This window comes from Aotus nancymaae, unplaced genomic scaffold, assembly GCF_030222135.1.
Source record: "Aotus nancymaae isolate 86718 unplaced genomic scaffold, 86718_ANA_hifiasm-v0.15.2.pri h1tg000021l, whole genome shotgun sequence".
NCBI classification, from domain to species: Eukaryota; Metazoa; Chordata; class Mammalia; order Primates; family Aotidae; genus Aotus; species Aotus nancymaae.
The window spans coordinates 11,375,325-11,397,914 of record NW_026988433.1 but is presented as its reverse complement, the minus strand read 5'-3'; the positions used below and the strand labels follow the sequence as shown (position 1 = coordinate 11,397,914).

Genomic DNA, 22,590 nt, shown 5'->3' with positions numbered 1-22,590 from the left:
CTGGACCAGCCTTGGCACCCAGTGAGCGCCAAATAAACTCTAGACCTCGGCCCGCTCTTTTTCCTACAGACCTTGAACCAACTTGTTCCAAAGGGGACACGGGCCTCAGGAGGCGCCCAGAGGTGACCTCAGGCGGCCTGACCAAGGAGTCCGCGCTCCGGGAGCAGGTCCACGGGAGCAGCTGCGGAGAGGGGCGGCGCCAGGAGCCGGAGCGGGAGCATTGCGAGTCCCGGGGCAGCCGGGCGCTTCCAGGAAGAGGCGGGGGCGGCGGCGCGCCAGGGACCGTGGGCGGTGCCGTCGGAGCGGGCGGGTCACGTGACGCCCACAATCCCGCCCACCTATCCGTGGGCGGGGCCCAGGTGGGCGGGGAGCATGCAAAACAGTCTGGGGCGGTAGCCAATCGTGGTGCGCGCCGGGGTCCCGGCCCCGGGTATCCGGGACGCCGCCCGCACGCAGGCTCGGGTCGCTGCACCCGGGGGGCTCTTGCCAGCGGCGCCGCGGGCCTACGAGCTGGGGCAGCGGGCACTCCCTCGACCTCGTCCTCCTCGTCCTGTGCGGCCGGCTGGGTGAGGCCGGGCCCGCGTGGGGGGCAGGCGGCGCCCGGGCCGGCCCGCGCCTCGGCGGCGTGCTCCATGCATCCGGAGCCCGCCCCGCCCCCGAGCCGCAGCAGCCCCGAGCTTCCCCCGAGCGGCGGCAGCCGCCGGAGCCGCCGCCGCAGCGGGGACGGGGAGCCCCCGGGGGCCCCGCCGCCGCCGCCGCCCGCCCTCACCTACCCGGACTGGATCGGCCAGAGTTACTCCGAGGTGATGAGCCTCAACGAGCACTCCATGCAGGCGCTGTCCTGGCGCAAGCTCTACTTGAGCCGCGCCAAGCTCAAAGCCTCCAGCCGGACTTCGGCGCTGCTCTCCGGCTTCGCCATGGTGAGCTGGCCGCCCTACCCTCCCCCCTCTGCTGTCCCCGCCGCTCCCGCCCGCAGCCCCGACGGGGCCCGCTGGGGAGCGGGCTGGGCGGGCCGGGTGGGCCGGGTGAAGGAAAGAGCCGGGAGAAGCCGCGGTGCGCGCTGCGCGGGGGCAGAGGCGCTGGCTGTAAGCACAGGTGGGCGCCAGTGACTCCGTTCTGGGGTGCTGACCAGCCATGCCGGAGTCCCGGCTTGGGGGGACTCGGGTGCCTCCACATGGCCTCACCTGTCCCAGCCAGAGTGGTAGATGCATCCCGAAGTTAGCTCTGTAAGAACCCGCCCCACGTGTGTGCAGAGGGGAAAGTCAGGACTCAAAGGCTCGAGCCCAACTGGGGGCGTCAGGAGGTGGGGACGAAGAGAAAGACCCCCCTGTGCCCCCACACCTGCGACCGGAAGATATTGGCCGTGTTCTTTTATCACCTCGTAGAGGGGATTTCCTGACACCCCTTTTCCACCGCATTTTCCGAGAGCCTCAGCCTGGGGATTTGACAACCAGTCCCCACCTTCAGTTTTTTTCTCCAGAAACTTGCCACTGAGTCACTGCGTGTGGGGGAGGAGGGAGGGACGTGTTCCCGTTGAATGGTCTCTTTCTTTTTTTCCGAGACGGAGTGTTGCAGTGTCGCCCAGGCTAGAGTTCAGTGACACTATCTCGGCTCACTACAACCTCTGCTGCCCAGGTTCAAGCAGTTTTCCTGGCTCAGCCTCCAGAGTTGCTGGGATTACAGGCAGGTGCCACCACGCCCGGCTAATTTTTGTATTCTTCGTAGAGACGGGGTTTCATCATGTTGGCCAGGCTGGTCTTGAACTCTTCACCTCGTGATCTGCCCGCCTCGGTCTCCCAATGTGCTGGGATTACAGGCGTGAGCCACCGCGCCTGGCCCAATGGGCTCCTTGATCTAGGAGCTAGTCATGCTTTCCTTCCCCCACATCCCAAGGAGCTGGAGTGCGAAGCCTCTGAGCTGTGGGGTGGGTGAGGGCGTGGATGAGCCTGAGAAGTGACTCTGAGGTTACTTCAAGGCTTGGCATCTTAGTATTTCTCTGGCGCAGGGCACTACATAAAAACTACATTATTATCACTTTCGGTGATATCAGCCTGTGTGAATGGACTCTGCCTCCTCGCCCCCCAGTTCTGTAGACCAGAGCACTCCTGCCCCCGCCGCAAGTGAGCTAAGCCCTTGGCCTTGAGGCAGGGAGTGGCTGCACCCTTCGTGTTTTCTTGGGAAGGGAGTGTGTCTGGGACTCTCCCTGCTTTGCCTTGCAGCAGAGCCTGAATTTTTTAGAGGCCCTGAGCACGCTGGGCGGGGAGGTGGGGAGTGGGAAGCAGCCGTCGCTGCTCGACTGCTAGCTGCCTTTGTGACCTCAGGCAGCTCACTCTCCCTCTCTGGGCCTCAATTCCTGAATCTGTCAAAGAAGGCTGCTACTCTAAAGTTTCTCTGACTTTGAGAATAAAATTGAGGGAGCCCCTGAGAGGAAATCAGGGAGTGTGTTTGTATAAAGGGACAGCACTTGGGTTTTTAGTTTAGATAGGACAGAATTCTGCTCTATTAGTTTCAAATCCTGAGACCAGGTTCTGCCTCGTGCCTGGAGAATCTCTGAAAAGACCTGGCATTTGCTAAACACTCACACTGCAAGGTGCCTTAACTCCCAGGCTTACTCCTCAACAACTCTCTCTGGTGATTTTGCCAAAGGGCTTTCCCAAAACCGCACAGCCAGTCCTGGGGAGCGGGATTTGAACTCGGGTCTGCTGGCATTCAGAACTTGCTCAGGCACTTGTACCCATTGCGGTCTATAGGAACTCTGATAGATGTCCAGCCACGGACATGTTAGGACAGGCCTAGAAAATGAGAAACAGGACAAAAGAGTTTCTTTTAAGCCAAAGAAACTTTTATAATGGCGCAGGGAGGGAGCTACCAGTTGTCAGCCTTTCCCTGCAGCGCTCCAGGTTTGAGATAATGGTTCCCCCTCTCCTTGTCATGAGTTTATAACTGCCCCAGGCCCCCTCTCACTCCTGAGGGGTGAGATCCAGATGAATGACACTTTCCTGCCTTCTTAAGTCCTCTCTTCCTCTCGAAGACAGGCCTCATGGTCAAGTGTAACCTCCTTCCTCTTGCTAAAAACAGTGTGGGGAAGTCAGGAGACTGGGGCAGCCGATGGCATGGAGTGGGCCTTGGCCTACCCAGTCTGTCTCTTGGGGACTTTTTATTTTCCCCTGCCTGGGTGGAGAAGGCTTCCCGGCTCTGCTGATGGAATCCCCAAAGTTCTGCAGGCAGGGAAGGACGGAACCCCATGACACTCTCCATTCCGCAGTTATAAGAGGATAACTGGATGTACCAGGAAGCTGGGAATCTATAGGAGAGATGGGATTGGGTGCAGGATGGGGGTCCTGCCATATCCCACCCCACCTTAGCCGCCTAGCCAGCTTCAGAAAGGAGGGGGTGCCAGCTGCCCCAATGCCATAGTAACAGAGTGACAAGTTCCTGGATTACTCTCCCTTGGCCTATGAGTCAGCACAACCAACTTCCTGCCCCCAGAGGGCTTCCTTCCCAGAGACCTGGAAAGTCAGAGAAGCTGACTTGACCTGTGATCGCCAAGTGGGTAGGGTCACCAGGTGAGATTGAGGGAGGGTCCTCCACGAAGTATGGAGGGAACTGAGAGATTCCCCACTTCATGGGTAGAAGGGCCTGGCCAGGTGGCCATGAAGTGTTGGGGATGGGCGGTGGGGGACCTCAGGCAAGTGGCTTTACCCCTTTGATGCCAGTTTTCTTTTGTTTGTTTATGATGCCAGTTTTCTTATGCGTACGGAGATGGCAGATATCCTGCTGTCCCATGGACTCGCGTGAAGATTCATTATGAGGCCAGACTGGGCCCATGAAACATTGAGGAATTTTCAGGGTCTGATGTTGCACCCTTGCCTGGACCCTCTCTGATCTGCAGACAAGATTCTTGCTGCAGACGGAGTTTCTAGGAACAGCGCGCACCATCCTCCAAACTCTAACGAGAGATACGAAGCAAGGGGCCTTGGATATGGCATGGGATCAGCATCCTGTCCACCTCCTTGAGCCGGGTGTACTCTTGTGGGCTTTGATTCAGGCCCTCTGTGCCTCAGTTTATACTTCATCGAGAGGCAGCCAGCCTAAGCCTGACCCCGCCCCTGCAGGACTGGCAGCAAGTACATGTGGTGATCTCGTCTTCTGCGGAAGGTAGGCTGTAACATTAGCCTAAGCAGAAGATAATTGGGAAGGTCAGTCTGCCGCCGTAAACAAAATGCTTTCCACGACCTGGGATCAATTATTTTTGGATTATCTGCCCCTGCAGTTCTCTGCCGCCAGCACCCTTCTGTTCCCAGGTTCTAGAGCTGGTTCAGAAGTTGCCTGTGATTTCTGTGAAAATGAGTTGGAAGGAAGGACTCAAATCATAAGACACTGAGCCTCTGTGACATGTTCAGAGTTCAGGGACCATGGAAATGAGCAAGAAATTGCTATCACTATTCCTAGTACTGATCACTGATAGTAATTATTATTGCTGTTGTTGATTAGGCTTTTGCAATAGGCTAGACAGTGTTCCATGTAGCATCTTGTGTGATCTTCCTACAACCAGGTGGGTGTTAGCGACAAGTTGCCTCAGAAAAGCCCCTCCACACAAGCTGACTCTGCCCCCTGACTCTGATTGCTCTGCAGCTGCATTCCTGAACTCCTATCCAGGCGCTACAATTAAGCAAAACCTGATTACAGCCATCTGGGCAGCTCGGGAAGGACGGGGAAAGCAAATGTTTGTTTCCATACTTGTAAATTCCTGTTTTACACATACCTGTAAAATCCTGTTTTTTTTAGAACTGCCTCCACAAAAGTCACTGGATGATGTAGTGTACATCGGTCACAAGTTAACAAACTATCTCTGTGCCTGTTACAAGCCGATAGATTATCTCAGTCCTGAAACTCCTTTATGCCCCTCTCACCCCATATAAACCCCTCATTTTGTAAGCTCGGGACTGCCTCCTTGATTGTTACGGGGCAGCCTGGCAGGTTAATAAAACTTGCTTGCGGCTAGTGCAGTGGCTCACGTCGTAATCCCAGCACTTTGGGAGGCTGAGGCGGGTGGATCACCTGAGGTTGGGAGTTCAAGACCAGCCTGACCAACATGGAGAAACCCCGTCTCTACTGAAAATACAAAAATCAGCCGAGTTTGGTAGCACATACCTGTAATCCCAGCTACTCAGGAGGCAGGAGAATCGCTTGAACCCAGGAGGCAGAGGTTGCGGTGAGCCAAGGTCGCACCCTTGCCCTCCAGCCTGGGCAACAAAAGCTCCATCTCAAAGAAAAAAAAAACTTGTTTGCCTGACTTTGGGTCTACTCTCCTTTTTCTTGGCTAACCTTACAGTGGGTACAGGTGGTCATCGAGAGGAAAGATTTGCCCAGGGTCACCTGGCGTGGACTCTGCAGAGCCCTGTGGCTGTGGCGTAGTGCCGTTGCTGTGGGAGAGGAAGCATCAGAATGGAGGGGAACAGAGGAGAGGCGAAAGCAGAACAAGATCAGAACAGACACTTGAGCAAGACAGCTTGGTTCAAATCCCAGCTCTAGCCGGGCACGGTGGCACGTGCCTGTAGTCCTAGCTACTCGGGAGGCTGAGGTGGGAGGATCGCTTGAGCCCAGGAGTTCTGGGCTGTAGTGCGCTATGCCGATTGGGTGTCCACACTAAGTTCGGCATCAATATGGTGAACTCCTGAGAGCGGGGGACCACTAGGTTGCCTAAGGAGGGGTGAACCAGCCCAGGTTGGAAATGGAGCTGGTCAAACTCTGGTGCTGATCAGGATTGGGATGGTGCTGTGAATAGCCACTGCACTCCAGCCTGGGCAACATAGCGAGACCCGTCTCTTTATTAAAAAACAAATCCCAGCTCTGTCTCTTATAAAGGCAAGACCTTGAGCAAGTCATTCAACCCTTCTGGGCCTCAGTTTCCTCATCTTAAAAATGAAGTAGCCAGCCATGGTGGGAATTGCTTGAACCAGGGAGGTGGAGGTTGCAGTGAGCCGAGATCATGCCGCTGCATTCCAGCTTGGGCGACAGAGTGAAACTCTGTCTCAAAAAAATAATAATAATTTTAAAAATAAAATGGAGTAATAGCACCAACCTCGTTGGTATGAGGATTCATTGAGGTAATATTTGCAAAGTACCTGACCCGACTATCCCAGAAACTTGCTCACCCTTTTTCTCATGGCATTAGGGCTGCTAAGGGTTAACTGAGTCAGAAGAATCCGGCTCTTTCCAAGCCTGGAGGGTGGTGGAGGTGGGACTTAAGAAAGAGCCATCAAGTCAAAGGAAATGGCAGGAACAGTTAAAAATAAGAAATTACAGGGCCTAGGGGAAAGGTACAGACAGGGGCTATGTTTGGGGTTGACGGTGTGTAGGAAGTAGTAGAGAATGTGAACCTAGCCAGGCAAGATGATGAAGGGCCTTGATTGGCTGTTTGGGAACTTTGAACTCTTGGATAGGCAACAGGGAGCCATTGAAGGTTCTAGACAAGAGTTACATGTTGAATTCTATGATGGTGGTAGTCGTGGTGGTTACTGTTTATGGAAACCCTGTTGTGCCAGGCATGAGCCCGAATACTTTTCTTTCATTCTTACTTAATCCTCACCGTAGCTCTTAAAAGTATGTACCGTAAACAGGAAAACAAAAGCTTCTAGAGCTTAAGGTTCCCCAGCTAGTAGAATTCATGCTCTTGTCTGTCTGGCTGGCAGCCATTTCCACTCTACCACCCTCTCATTTCCACCACCCATGCAGGTTGTATACTGGGCTTTTGAAATCTTCCAGACACGAGATTCTGCGTGCTGGATTTACACACCAGGCTATGGAGAAATGGAATTTTGCTGTGTCCCCAAGAGGAGGGTGCTTCCTTTGTAAAATTTCACAAGTGCCTGTGGCATATTTTGGGAATTCTGACCAAGAGCAGTGTTGAAGCCTACTGGTTGCTGGGTCCCTGGCTGATGAAGGAGAACGCTGAGCAGGCTTCTAAGACAGCCCTGTGGTAATCAGTGTGGGCTGAGGGGGAAGGGGAAATTTCCTGTTGAGAAATAAAACTGAATATAAAGTTTAAACATAGACAGCAGACCAGGTGCAGTGACACACCTGTAATCCCAGCACTTTGAGAGGCTGAGGTAGGAGGATAGCTGGAGCCTAGGAGTTGGAGACCAGCTTGGGCAGCATAGTGAGACCCCATCTCTACAAATAATAATTTTAAAAAATAGCCAGTCATGGTGGCAGATGCCTGTGGTCCCAAGTACTTGGGAGGCTGAGGCAGGAGGATCACTTGAGCCCAGAAGGTTGAGGCTGCAGTGAGCTGTAATGGTGCCACTTCACTCCAGTCTGGGTGACAGAGCGAGACCCTATCTCAAAAACAAATAAATCAATAAATAAAAATCAGCATAAACAGCAGATTTCTCTCTGATGATGTTTCTAAGAGTTCTTTAATATGCTCTCGGAAGGAACATCTCCGACTGCTAAGACCACAGACTTTTCTTCAGAGGAGAATCTTGTGGGACTGTTACTTGATAGCCTTCCTTGGGGATCATTGATGTCATCCAGGGGTCAGCTGGCTTTTTGTATAAAGGAGCCATGGGGTCTCAGTGGTAACTGCTCAACTCTGCCTTTGTAGCTGGAAAGCAGCACAGATAATAGGTGAGTGAGGGGGCATGGCTGTGTGCCAATAAAACTTTATTTACAAAAACTACAGACTCTAGTTTGGTGACCCCTGATCTAAGCCAAACTTTTTTTTGAGACAGAGTTTCACTCTTGTTGCCCAGGCTGGAGTCTCGATCTCAGTTTACCACAACCTCCACCTCCTGGGTTCAAGCAATTCTCCTGTGTCAGCCTCCTGAGTAGCTGGGATTACAGGCATGCACCACCATGCCCGGCTAATTTTGTATTTTTAGTAGAGACGGGATTTCTCCATGTTGGTCAGGCTGGTCTTGAACTCTCGACTTCAGGTGTCTGTCCGCCTCAGCCTCCCAAAGTGCGTTGATTACAGGCGTGAGCCACCGTGCCAGGCCCAAACTATTTTTTTAAATGAGTCAGGATCAGGCAGGGTATGGTGGCTCACGTCTGTAAGTAATCCCAGCATTTTGGGAGGCCCAGGTAGGAGGCTCGCTTGCCCAGGAGTTTAAGACCAGCCTGGGCAACACAGTAACCTGTAACCTCCCAAAGTGTTGGGATTACAGGTGTGAGCCAATGTGCTCATCTTTTTTTTTTGAGACAGAGTCACTCTGTCACCCAGGTTGCAATGGTACAATCTTGGCTGACTGCAAACTCCACCTCCCAGGACCACATAGCCAGCATAGTGGTCCAGGGCTGTAGTCCCAGCTACTTAGGAGGCTGAGGCAGAAGGATCACTTGAACCTAGTTCAAGGCTGTAGTGAGCTATGATTGCACCACTGCACTCCAGCCTGGGCAACAAAGCACGACTCCCAGCTCTTAAAAACAAAAATTAGCACTAGCCTCAATATTTGTTATGTCTATAAATGATACGTGCATTCTAATAAATCATGTTATAAACGTATATAAAAACAAAACAGAACAGTTGAAAGGATGAGGTAAATCAATGAATATCATAAGAGGTTCTAATATGATCTTCCAAGTCCCAGGGAATCACCTACAGTTATCTTCTGGACACTCTGGACACCCTGGGCTGAAACACCCTAGGCCAGGCCTTACCTTTCTAAACTCCTGCAGCCACCTTTTATGGAGGCCCAGAGCTAGATGCTGGAAGAACAAAGACATAGTAGAGTGGAGCAAGCAAGATACATAGGATTCTGCCTTTAGAACGCATTTGATAAGTGGAGTGATGGGAAAGCATTGATTGAAGGCACTTATAACTGTCTAAAAATATTTATTTGCACCCAGGCATGGTGGCTCACACCTGCAATCTCGGAACTTTAGGAGGCCAAGGCAGATGGATCACTTGAGGCCAGGAGTTTGAGATCAGCCTGGCCAACATGGTGAAACTCCATCTCTACTAAAAATACAAAAATTAGCCAGGTATGGTGGCATGCACCTGTAATCCCAGCTACTTGGGAGGCTGAGACAGGAGAATTGCTTGAACCCAGGAGACGGAGGTTGCAGTGAGCCAAGATCGCGCCATCGCGCTCCAGCCTGGACGACAGTGAGAATCTGTCTCAAATAAATAAAAATAAAAATAAATTACTTGCTTAAGTGTTTAGCACCCATCACTCTCCCTCCATCTCCCCTTTCTGGGCTAGGGATCTGCTGTCTTATTCCCTGCTTTGTCTCCAGCAGGGCCACAAGGTCTTCTAGGCACATGGTAAGTTCTCAGTAACTATTCCCTAAATGAATGAGCGAATGACCCCGGAGCTCACCTAGAAGCCCAGGGAACAGCAGTGACATGAAGATAAAATTTAAAAATAAGATTTTATTTTAAAATCTTTTTAAATAAGATAAAATTTAGCCAGATGGGATCGGTGTGGTGGCTCATGCCTGTAATCCCAGCACTTTGGGAGGCGGAGGCGAGAGGATTGCTTGAGCGCAGGAGTTTGAGACCAGCCTGGGCAACATAGTGAGACCCTGTCTCTACAAAAAATTTAAAAATTGGCCGGGTGCAATGGCTTGTGTCTGTAATACCTGCACTTTGGGAAGCCGAGGACGGTGGATCACCTGAGGTCAGGAGTTCAAAACCAGCCTGGCCAAAATGGTAAACTCCGTCTCTACTAAAAATACAAAAAAATTAGCCAAGTGCGGAGGCAGGCGCCTGTAATCCCAGCTACTTGGGAGGCTGAGGCAGGAGAATCACTCGAACCCGGGAGATTGGAGGTTGCAGTGAGCCGAGATAGCACCATTTCACTCCAGCCTGGGCAACAAGAGTGAAACTCCATCTCAAAATTAAACAAAATAAAAATTTGCCAGGCATGGTGGTGCGTGCCTGTAGTCCCAGCTATTTGGGAGGCTGAGATGGGAGGATCACTGAACCTGAGAGGTTGAGGCTGCAGGGAGCTGTGATCACCCAACTGCACCCTCGCCTGGGCAACAGAGTGAAACCCTGCCTCAAAAAAGAATTAGCCAGTTGAGGCCAGGCACAGTGGCTCACGCCTGTAATCTCAGCACTTTGGGAGGCGGAGGTGGTGGATTGCCTGAGGTCAAGGGTTCGAGACCAGCCTGATGAACATAAAGAAATCCCATCTCTACTAAAAATACCAAAATTAGCCAGGCATGGTGGCAGACACCTGTAATCCCAGCTTCCTGGGAGGCTGAGGCAGAATTTCTTGAATCCAGGAGGTGGAGGTTGCAGTGAGCCGAGACTGTGCTGTTGCATTCCAGCCTGGGCAACAGAGCAAGACTCCATCTCAAAAACAACAAAGAATTAGCCAGTTGAAGAGAAAGTCTGGGCCTGTGTTCCTCTACCCTGTGTGCAAGTTAAACCCATTCATGGCTTGTGACAAATTTAGTAAGTTGCAACAAGCACCTTTGTTGTTTCTTTCTTTTGATAACTTTGGTACCAAGCTACTGGTCCTTTTTAGAGTGAAATAAGGATGAAATGAAACAAAGTAGCAGCATGCATTCCATCTTGCAAGAATAGGCCTTGTTGGCATGCTTTAAGGCTAAATGTTGTTTGGTGAAACTTTTGTTTCTGTTATAAATGCGTGTGTGTCTATTTACGGAAATATTTGGAGCCCTGGACTGTCATGGTCAAGACTGTGTAAACCACTGCCCGCTGGGCCTCAATCCCCTCTTAAGTTATGGTTTGCAGTTGAGGTGGGGCGGGCAGGCTCAGACAGCTCCGGGTGACCCTGCATGATTGCAGCTAAGTAGCCTCAGGTTCCAGGCGGCAGCCATCCACCCTCCTAAAAGGGTGGACAAGAAAAGAACTAGGCCGGGGGCAGGAAGGCTGCAGGGGCTGAGGTCAGGCCCGGCGTGGGAGGGCTGCCTCGGAGGGGTCTGGACTTGCAGATGCCAGGTGCCCAGGGTCTCCATGGAGCCCAGCAGGAGCCGGGAGAGATGACTGGCACTTGGGTGAGGTGGGCCGATGCTTTGTACAGTCTGCCACGGCCGGCCAGGCCCTGCCCTTCGCACAGTTACGTAACCCTCTTCTTGGCCCTTGCTAAGGTTTGACATCTATAGCCAAACCCCCAATGGGGGGATCCCTGGACCAGTGTGAGATGGTGATGTGGGTCTCTCGCCTTTCCTGTCCCTTTAGGGTTCGCCTCGCCAGGTTCAGACAGCCAGCGACTGGCCGGGGGCTGTTTATTTTGGGCTGACGGGCTATATTTACCTTGTGAAGCTGCATGCGATCTGATCTGATCCAATCTCACCGGGGATCAGCTGGGGCCCTGGCAGCCAGCTGCCAGGTCTGCAGGGCCCCCGGCCTTCACCCTCCTCACCCAGGGGGAGATTTCTGGAGCAAGAAGTGTCCTGGAAAAAGTGGTGGCTTTTATTCCCGTGAAATTGTCATCAAGCTTCGTGACACATGCCAACCTTCCCTTTCTTCTCTTTAAATCATTCTTTTACACGCCCCCCTGAACCCGGTGACATTGAACTCGGTCCCAAGTGTGGGCACATACAGCCTGCCTATGTGGCTGGAGTTCCAGGAACCGTAGGGTCCGGTGAGGGTGATGGGGTTTCTTCCGGAGCAGGGCAGCAGTCCCCTTCCTCTTCCTTAGAGAGCCCAGCCTCTCCCCTCTCCCCAGCCCAGAAAAACCTCAGGGCGGGCTGGCAAGTGTTAGTATCTCCTGGCCGTGTGCGTCCCAACAGCTGCACTGCTTTCTGGCCCTGGAGCCTGCGGGTGTGACAAGTGGTGTGGAATGTGGTGGTCTCTGTCCTGTGGAGATGGCCATCAGGCCAGGCGTGGCTTGGGGTACACATCCTCTTTGTGGCTGGGGTTTGGAGCTGGGGCTGCCTCTGTACAGCAGGCGAGGCTCAGAGTCAGGGTTGGAAGGTGGGCATGTGGGGTCCCTGTCTCCAGCCTGAGCCGAGGGTATCCAGCCACAATTTCTCTTCCACTTCAAGCTCTGTTTTTTTCTTTTTGTCTTTTCTTTTCTTCACCCCCCCTTTTTTTTTAAGAGATAGAGAGTTTTGCTCTGTTGCCCACACTGAAGTGCAATGGTGCGATCAGAGCTCACTGCAGCCTCAAACTCCTGGGTTCAAGGGATCCTCCTACCTCAGCCTCTCAAGTAGCCGAGATTGGCTGGGCATGGTGGCTCACACCTGTAATCCCAGCACTTTGGCAGGCTGAGGCAGGGAGATCATCTGAGGTTGGGAGTTTGAGACCAGCCTGGCCAACATGGCGAAACCTCCATTTCTACTAAAAATACAAAAATTAGCCGGGCGCGGTGGCTCACGCCTGTAATCCCAGCACTTTGGGAGGCCGAGGCGGGTGGATCATGAGGTCAAGAGATCGAGACCAACCTGGTCAACATGGTGAAATCCCATCGCTACTAAAAATACAAAAAATTAGCTGGGCATGGTGGCGCGTGCCTGTAATCCCAGCTACTCAGGAGGCTGAGGCAGGAGAATTGCCTGAACCCAGGAGGCAGAGGTTGCGGTGAGCCAAGATCGCGCCATTGCACTCCAGCCTGGGTAACGAGAGTGAAACTCCATCTCAAAAAAAAAAAAAATACAAAAATTAGCTGGGTGTGGTGGCAGGCGCCTGTAGTCCCAGCTACTCAGGAGGCTGAGGCAGGACAATCGCTTGAACCCAGGAGGTGGAGGTTGCAGTGAGCCAAGATCGCACCACTGCACCCCAGCCTGGGTGACAGAGTGAGACTCTGTTTCAAAAAAAAAAAGTAGCTGGGGCGACAGGCATGCCCACTATACCCAGCTAATTTTTTTTTCTGTGTGCACTCGTGTGTGTGTGTGTGAGACAGAGAGAGTGAGAGTGAGAGAATCTCACTTTGTTGCCCAAGCTGGAGTACGACAGCACAGACTCATTGCAGCCTCAATCTCCTGTGCTGAAGGGATTCCCTCACCTCAGCCTCCCGAGTAGCTAGGACTACAGGTGTACCCACTACGCCCAGCTAATTTTTCTTTTTTAATATTTTTTCTTTTTTTCTTGGAAGCTGAACTCAGGTGCAAATCCTGGTACACCCAGCTAATTTTTTGGTTTTGTAGAGATGAGGTTTCACTATGTTGCCCTGGGTCATCTCCAATTCCTGGCCTCAAGTGATCCTTCTACCTCGGCTCCCCAAAATGCTAGATTATAGGTGTGTGCCTAGTTTATGTGTTTTTCTTTTTAACTAAGATTTATTGAGCTGCTGTAGCTGGCCCTTTGCTAAACATCTACATGTGAAAACTACATGTAATCTCAGTCGGCATGTGCGGGAGGTGCTCCCTTGCCCCTGTCATACCCTGGTGTGGAGCCAAGTGGACTTGGGTTCAAATGCAGCAGCTGAGTAACCCTTTGCACAGCTGACCTCACCTTTCTGAGCCTCAGTTTTCTCGTTCGTAAAAGAAGAATGATGGTATTAGTAACTCATGGGATCCTCTTTTTTTTTTTAAAAAAAAAAAAAAAAAGAGTCTTTGTCTCTCGGACTAGAGTACAGTGGTGCTATCTCGGCTCACTGCAACTCTGCCTCCCAGGTTCAAGCGATTCTCCTGTCTCAGCCTCCCAAGTAGCTGGGACTACAGGCGCCCACCACCACACCCAGCTAATTTTTTTTTTTTGAGACAGAGTCTCACTCTGTCATCCAGGCTGGAGTGCAGTGGCACGATCTCGGCTGACTGCAACCTCTGCCTCCCGGACTTAAGCAATTCTCATGCCTCAGCCTCCTGAGTAGCTGAGATTACAGGTGCATGCCACCACACTTGGCTAATTTTTTGTATTTTTGGTAGAGGCGGGGTTTCACCATTGTTGGCCAGGCTGGTTTTGAACTCTTGACCTCAAGTGATCCGCCTGCCTCAGCCTCCCAGAGTGCTGGGATTACAGGCATGAGCCACTGTGCCCAGCCTGTATAGATGTGGAAACTGTGGAACAGAGAGGTTGAGATCCTTATCCAAGGTCACCAGCTTTGTAACTGGAGGAGCCAGTTTGCAGCCAGCTGCGTGGTGTGCTCTGTGGTCCTGACGGCTGCACAGTGGGAGAGAGACACTTCCTTGGGGGTTGCTGGGGCGCAGGTGAGGCACGAACTAGGGAGCAGAGTGGGACTGTAGACCTGTGTACAGGCCCCACGTGCACACCCGCAGGGGCCAGCTCAGGGTCTGTGCCACCAAAGGCTCCAGACATTTCCAGTGAGTGGATCAGTAGCAGTGGACCTGGGCCAGCTCAGCCACCGCCACCGCTGCTTGTCCTGTCTCGGGTGTCAGGTTCCGGGGCGGCAGGCCAGAGCAGGAAGAGGAAGTGCTGGGGGTGGGGACGTGGCAGGAGACACTGGCTGCTGGAGGGGGCTCCCCTCTTCCAGGTGTGGGCAGGCCTGGGGACAGAGACCAGTGAGCTGCAGGATGTGGCCCTCCACCTGCCATGCCCTGGTGGCCCGCTCCACGTCTTGTGTCCAGCACCTACATGTGCTGTGACACCCTCACCCGCATGGACTCAGAATTCTCAGGGCTGGCTTTAGGCCACCAAAGATCTTAAACATGGTAGAAATCCTGATGGCGCTGCCCCAAATTTATATGAGCTTGAAATGTTTTGTAAACGCCTGGGCTGAAAAGTACATACCATCATCCACTGTGGGCATTCTTAGGCAAAAGCCTGCAGATCCCGTTGAAATTGTCAGAAAGGTCCTATGAATAAATGATACTTGGCTGTTTTAAGGAGAGTGTTCACCATCTTCAGATTCCCAAAGGTGTCCGACCCCAAGTCAGATCTAGGTTGTGACCTTCACCTCGCCGCTTCCCCTCCTTTTACGGGTGGAGAGGAGGGTCTTGGCCAAAGTTCCCCGGCAAGCAGGCAGTTGTGGAGCTGGAACAGGGGTCTGCTGATTTGGCCTGGCGCCATTCTTTCTGCCTGAACGTGCCCCTCTGCAGGAGGGTAGAAGCCCCAGGAGGATGTCATAGAGTCTGGGTTAGGGGTGAGGTTCCTAAACTGAGTCGTAATAAAGCTCGATTTTATTGAGGGTTTGTTGTATGCCGGACACTACCTATTTTACATGGATTAACTCGCTTAATCCTCACAAGAAGCCTTCGAGGCTTGTACCATTATTCCCGTTTTACAGATGTGGAAACAGAAGCACAGAAAATTGAAAGAGCTTGCCAGAGTCACGCAGCCTAATACAGGGCAGGGGAGTCAGGGTTCAAGACAGGCAGGCTGCAAAAGGAGAGTGGTGGGGAAGGAAGGAGCCCATACCTCTATCTAGGGTTGAGAGGGGTGAGGCCAGGAATTCCCTGCCTGCTGGGGACCAGGCTGGTGTGTGGCTAATGGAGAAATCTCAGCATTAGGCTTCCCACTCTGAGCCTGCCACATACATAGCAAACACTTTATAAAGAGTCACTGTCCTTGATGGAATTCCACCGCCTCCCTCCCTCCAGCCCTCATGGGTTGAACCTGGTCGCGTGCCCACTGCCTGCTTCTCTCTGCCCAGATCTGATGAGCTGGCTCCTTCGCATAGGGGTGGTTTGCAAGGCCCAGGTGAGGAGCAGTGAGTGTCTGGCCCGAAGCATGCCCCTGGTGACCTCGGGCTCACAGGTCTCCAGGAACTGGGGTCAACTGGTGCGTCAGCCCTGGGGCTGGGGAGGAGACGGCCCCAGGGCACACTGGCCCCAGGCCGCACCTGGGCTAAGCCCGTGGCTTCTGGGAAGCCTGCTCGGTACTTGTCAAGTCGTGCACTATGTTCTCAGAAGGGCCTGGGTGTGCCCTGGGAGGGCGGCCACTACCCCGCTCCATGTCCCCAGTGCAGGGCATGAAGGAGAAGCCTCTGCTTGGGTGTGAGGATGTGGGGCCAACAGGACTGGTAGCTGGCGATTGCTTTTTTTCATGCATTTATTTTAACCACAGTAAAATGTACATAACAAAATTTACCATTTTGACTGGAGGTCAAATGATGGTGGTTGGTTTTTAATTTAATTTTTAATGATTTTTTTTTTTGAGATGGAGTCTTGCTCTGTTGCCCAGGCTGGAGTGCAATGGCACAGTCTCTGTCTGCTTACTACAACCTCCACCTCCTGGGTTCAAGCAATTCTCCTGCCTCAACCTCCTAAATAGCTGGGATTATTGGCACGTGCCACCATGCCCAGTTAATTTTTGTGCTTTTAGTAGAGACAGAGTTTCACCATCTTAGCCAGGCTGGTCTCGAACTCCTGACCTCAGGTGATCCACCTGCCTCGATCTCCAAAAGTCCTGGGATCACAGGCATGAGCCACTGCACCCAGCCTTATTTTATTCCTTTTAGAGACAGGGTCTTGCTCTGGTGCCCAGACTGGAGGGCAGTGGTGCAGTCATGGCTCACTACCACCTCAAACTCCCGGGCTCCAGTGATCCTCCCGCCCCAGACTCCCAGGTAGCTAGAACTAAAGGTACACACCACCACCCCCAGCTATTACAAAACTTTTTTTGTAGAGATGGGGTTTCTCTGTGTTGCCTGGGCTGCTCTCAAACTCCTGGTCTCAAGCAGTCCTCCCACCTGGGCCTCCAAAGTGTTGAGATTACAGGCGTGAGCCACTGTGCCTGGCCTGCAGTTGGCTTCTAGTACTTGGCCAGGGGTAATAGGAGTGATTTGGGAGCTGGTTACCGTGTGCCAGCTCTCATTTAATTGTTAAAATAATTCTATGAACTGGCTGGGTACAGTGGCTAACTCTTGTGATCCCAACTAAACTTAGGGAGGCTGAGGCAGCCAGGTGGATCACCTGAGGTCGAGAGTTTGAGACCAGGCTGGCCAACATGGTGAAACCTCGTCTCTACCAAAAATGCAAAAAATTAGCCAGGTGTGTTAGCACACACCTCTAGTCCCAGGTACTTGGGAGACTGAGGCAGGAGGATTACTCGAATCCAGGAGGTGGAGGTTGCAGTCACCCAAGATCGCACCACTGCACTCCAGACTGGGCAAAAGAGTGCGACTCTGTCTGAAAAAAAAAAAAATCCTATGAACTACTATTACAGTCCTATTTTACAGATAAGAAAGTCGAGGCTCAGATTGGTTAAGTGAGTTTCCCAGGGTTGCACAGCTAGTGAGTGCCAGGGCCGGGATCAGATCCGGGCAGCTTGGGTCCTGCTTTCTTTAGGCCCAGGTGCATGGGCCTTACTATCATGAAAACTAAGGCTCGGAGAGGCCAAGCGACTGGCCAGGGTCCCAGAGCCTGGAGGGAGGAGAGCTGGGACTGGAACATGGTAGTGTAGGCCGGGACCAGTGGCACTCATCTCGCCTGTCTCCCCACAGGTGGCGATGGTGGAGGTGCAGCTGGACGCTGACCACGACTACCCGCCAGGGCTGCTCATCGCCTTCAGTGCCTGCACCACGGTGCTGGTGGCCGTGCACCTGTTTGCGCTCATGATCAGCACCTGCATCCTGCCCAACATCGAGGCGGTCAGCAACGTGCACAACCTCAACTCGGTCAAGGAGTCGCCACACGAGCGCATGCACCGCCACATCGAGCTGGCCTGGGCCTTCTCCACTGTCATCGGCACGCTGCTCTTCCTGGCCGAGGTCGTGCTGCTCTGCTGGGTCAAGTTCTTGCCCCTCAAGAGGCAGCCAGGCCAGCCGAGGCCCACCAGCAAGCCCCCCGCCGGTGGCGCGGCCGCCAACGTCAGCACCAGTGGCATCACCCCAGGCCAGGCGGCCGCCATCGCCTCCACCACCATCATGGTGCCCTTCGGCCTGATCTTCATCGTCTTCGCCGTCCACTTCTACCGCTCACTGGTCAGCCATAAGACGGACCGACAGTTCCAGGAGCTCAACGAGCTGGCGGAGTTTGCCCGCTTACAGGACCAGCTGGATCACAGAGGGGACCACCCCCTGACGCCCGGCAGCCACTATGCCTAGGCCCTTGTGGTCGGGGCCCTTCCCCATGACCTTGTCCTGCCCCAGCGTCACGGACAGCCTGTGCAAGGGGCTGGGCTGCAGCAGGGGGCAGAGCGTGGAGGGAAGAGGCTTTTTCTAAGAGAAATTTCTGCACTTTGAACTGTCCTCTAAGAGAATAAGCACTTCCTGTTCTTCCAGCTCCAGGTCCACCTCCTGTTACGAGGTGGTGGGGGGCCAAAGTGAGGACACAGGCTCGCTGTGTCCCCCCTCCTCCCCTGTGCCAGTGCCACCTGGGTGCCTCCTGTCCTGTCCGTCTCAGCCTCTCTCCCGTCCAGTGTTGAGTGTGAACATGTGTGTGTGACACATAAATATACTCATAAGGACACCTGCTTCCTGTGTCTTGAGTTTGTTGGGCCTGGGCTACTGGTATCATGCCTCAACCTGGTTAGGTGAGCCTCTAGGCAAACTTAAAACACATTTTTTGTTGTTTTTGTTTTTCTGAGATGGAGTTTCGCTCTTGTTGCCCAGGCTGGAGTGCAGTGGCGTGATCCATAAAGTCACCATGGGCTGGGTGCAGTGGCTCACGCCTGTAACCCCAGCACTTTGGGAGGCCAAGGTGGGTGGATCACCTGAGGTCAGGAGTTTGAGACCAGCCTGACCAACATGGAGAAACCCTGTCTCTACTAAAAATACAAAATTAGCCAGGCATGGTGGCGCATGCCTGTAATCCCAACTTCTTGGGAGGGGGAGGCTGAGGCAGGAGAATCTCTTAAAACCAGAAGGTGGAGGTTGCGGTGAGCTGAGATGCACACCATTGCACTCCAGCCTGGACAAGAAGAGTAAAACTCCATCTCAAAAATTTAAATAAATAAAAATAGGCCAGGCACAGTGGCTCACATCTGTAATCCCAACACTTTGGGAGGCCAAGGCAGGCAGATCACCTGAGGTTAGGAGTTCAAGACCAGCCTGACCAACATGGTGAAACCTCGCCTCTACTAAAAATACAAAGCCAAATGTGGTGACGTACACCTGTAATCCCAGCTACTTGGGAGGCTGAGGCAGGAGAATGGCTTGAACCCGGGAGGCAGAGGTTGCAGTGAGCCGAGGTTGCACCACTGCACTCCAGCCTGGGCAACAGAGCGAGACTCTATCTCAAAAAAACAAAAAAACAAAGCTTATCTGACACACATGTTTTCTCCACATAGGTGTCCATCATAACCTTCTTGCACTAAGGAATATAAACATTCCAGTATTACACTTGGGGACAATTTTGCTTTATTCTACTTTATTTTACTTATTTTATATATATATATTTTTTGTTTGTTTGTTTGTTTGTTTGTTTTAGAAAGTCTCACTCCGTTGCCCAGGCTGGAGAACAGTGGCACACTCTCCGTTCACGTGCAACCTCCTCTTCTCAGATTCAAGTGATTCTTCTGCCTCAGCCTCCCGAGAAGCTGGAATCACAGGTGCATGCCACCATGCCTAGCTAAATTTTGTACTTTTAGTAGAGAGGGGGTTTCGCCATGTTGGCCAGGCTGGTCTTGAACTTCTGACCTCAAGTTATCTGCCCAAAGGCTGGGATTGCAGATGTGAGCCAATGCTTCTGGCCTATTTTATTTTAGAGACAGGGTTTTCCTCTGTCGCCCAGGCTGGAGTGCAGTGGCATGACGATAGCTCACTGTAACCATCAACTCCTGAGCTAAAGTGATCCTTCTGTGAGCTCTGGTCACGCCACCTCCCAGGTAGCTGAGACTACAGGCACATACTGCCATGCCCAGCTATTTATTTATTTTTTTGAGACAGAGTTTCACTCTTGTTGCCCAGGCTGGAGTGCAATGGTGCAATCTCAGCTCACTGCAACCTCTGCTTCCTGGGTTCAAGTGATTCTCCTGTCTCAGCCTCCCAAGTAGCTGGGATTACACGAGCTACCACGCCCTGCTAATTGTTTGTATTTTTAGTAGAGGTGATGTTTCACCATGTTGGCCAGGCTAGTCTCGAACTCCTGACCTCAGGTGATCCACCTGCCTCGGCCTCCCAAAGTGCTGGGATTACAGGCGTGAGCCACTGTGCCCAGCCATGCCCAGCTACTTTTTTTTTTTTTTTAATTTTGCTAATCCTGAGAATACTTTGTGATGAAAAAAAAAAGAAACAAAAAGTTTTGTCGAGATGGGGTATTGCTGTGTTGCCCAAGCTGGTCTTGAACTCCTGAGCTCAAGTGATTCTCTCTCATCAGCCTCCCAAAGCAGTGGGTTTATGGGCATGAGCCACTGCAGCCAGCTGGGAACCATCATAAATGGCAAAATCAATAAAAAGCATAAAAATGTGGAAAATATGACACTAAGTAGACCGTGAAAAGGACACTTAGCAGGCTGCCAGAGTCACAGATACTAAGACTGCAGACTGAGGATGTGTCTGTCTTCCCTGAGCCATGTGCTGTAGTTACCCCTGTGGTCCTTCATGCCTAAAACTAAGGACGTTTCCCTACATAATGACAATCCAGTGATCAAATCCAGGAAATTCGATGTTGATGCAATTATGGGTTACAACATTCCTGTTCAGTTTCCCAAATGTCCCAGCAGTGTCCCTTCTAGCAACACCTTTTCCACTTCAGGATTGTGTATCACAATGAGATGTCACTTCGTCTCCTTTATTATTTTTATTTTATTATTATTTATTTATTTGGTTTTTTTGAGACAGAGTGTCACTCTGTCGCCCAGGCTGGAGTACAGTGACCCGATCTTGGCTCACTGCAAGCTCCGCCTTCCGGGTTCAGGCGATTGTTCTGCCTCAGCCTCCTGAGTAGCTGGGACTACAGGCCCATGCCACCATGCCCGGCTAAATTTTTGCATTTTAGTAGAGACGGGATTTCACCACGTTGGCCAGGATCATCTTGATCTCCTGACCTCGTGATCCGCCTGCCTCAGCCTCCCAAAGTGCTGGGATTACAGGTATGAGCCACTGCACCTGGCCTATTACTATTATTTTTTGAGAGAGAGGCTCGCTTTGTTGCTCAGGCTGGAGTGCAGTGGTCTGATCTCAGCTCACTGCAACCTCCGCCTCCCAGGTTCAAGTAATTCTCCTGCCTCATCCTCCCAAGTAGCTGGCATTACAGGCGTTCGCCACCACGCCTGGCTAACTTATATTTTTAGTAGAGATGGCGTTTTACCCTGTTGGCCAGGCTGGTCTCGAGTTCCTGACCTCAGGTGATCCACTCACCTCGGCTTCCCAAAGTGCTGGGATTACAGGCTTGAGCCACTGCACCCAGCCTCAGTCTCCTTTAATTTCGCAATTCCTCAGCCATTTTTATGTGTTTGTTTATTTGTTGGTGTTTGAGACAGGGACTTGCTCTGTCACCCGGGCTAGAGTGCAGCCTCAACCTCCTAGACTCAAGCAATCCTTCCACCTCAGCCTCCCGAGTAGCTGGGAATACAGGCACCTGCCACTACGCAGAGATAATGTTTGTATTTTTTGTAGAAACGGAGTCTCTCTCTTGCCCAGGCTGGTCTTGAACTCCTGGCTTCAAGGGATACTCCCACCTTGACCTCCCAAAGTGCTGGGATTGCATTTGTGAACCACAGTGCCTAGGCTAGCCTTTCTCTTTTTAAAAATTATTAGTATTATTATTATAGAGATGGTCTTACTCTGTAACCCAGACTGGAGTACAGTGACATGATCACAGCTCACTACAGCTTTGACCTCCAGAGTTCAAGCAATCCTCTCACCCCCTCCCAAAAAGCTAGGACTACAGGTGCGCACCACCGTGCACAGCTAATTTTCATATTTTTTGTAGAGACAGGGCTTTGTCACGTCGCTCCGGCTAAGTTTTTTTCACCTTTTGTAGAGACAAGGACTGATTGCTGCCCAGGCTGCTCTCAAACTCCCGGCTCAAGAGATCGATCCTCCCGCCTCGTTATAGGCATGAGCCACCATGCCTGGCCCAGATGTTTTCTGATTACTAGATTATGCATTTTGGCAGGAATATTATCTAGTGAGATTTTTATCAGGATTCATTTAAAATAATAAAATAAGCAGGGCATGGTGACTCACACCTGTAATCACAATACAGGAAGGCTGAAATGGGAGGATCGCTTGAGCCCAAGTGTTCAAGACCAGGCTGGGTGCCTTGATAAGACCCTGTCTCTATGAAAAACACCTGGGCATGATGTAGTGTTTACCTGGGCATGATGGTGGTGCACCTGTGGTCCTAGCTAGTTGAGAAGCTGAGGTGGGAGGACTGCATGAGCCTGGAAAGTCAACCCTGTAGTCAGCAGTAATCATGCCATTGCACTCCAGCCTGAGTAACCGAATGGGACTCTGTCTCAAAAATAACAACGTAAGAATATTGGCTGGGTGCAGCAGCTCACAACAGTAATCTCAGTACTTGAGGAGGCCAAGGTGGGCAGATCACTTGAGGTCAGGAGTTCAAGACCAGCCTGGCCAACATGGCGAAACCCCATCTCTACTAAAAATACAAAAATTAGCCAGGCATGGTGGTGCACACCTGTAACCCCAGCTACTCAGGAAGCTGAGGCAGGAGGATCATTAAACCCAGGAGGTGGAGGTTGCAGTGAGCTGAGATCATGCCACAGCACTCCAACCTGGGTGACAGAGGAAGACATCTTTAAAAAACAGCTGGATGCCGTGGCTCACGCCTGTAATCCCAGCACTTTGGGAGGCCGAGGCAGGCGGATCACAAGTTCAGGAGACTGAGACCATCCTGGCTAACACAGTGAAACCCCATAGC

The 22,590-nt window shown here is 52.1% G+C and overlaps 1 protein-coding gene across 1 annotated transcript; it reads left to right on the top strand.

Moving 5' to 3' along the window:
- Positions 1-632: 632 nt before the first annotated feature.
- On the top strand, positions 633-18,236 carry LOC105728522 (calcium release-activated calcium channel protein 1). Its single transcript, XM_021675475.2, has 2 exons — positions 633-920; positions 17,265-18,236. Exons 1-2 carry the CDS (start codon positions 633-635, stop codon positions 17,865-17,867), a joined length of 891 nt encoding a protein of 296 aa, XP_021531150.2. The 3' UTR covers positions 17,868-18,236.
- Positions 18,237-22,590: the final 4,354 nt, after the last annotated feature.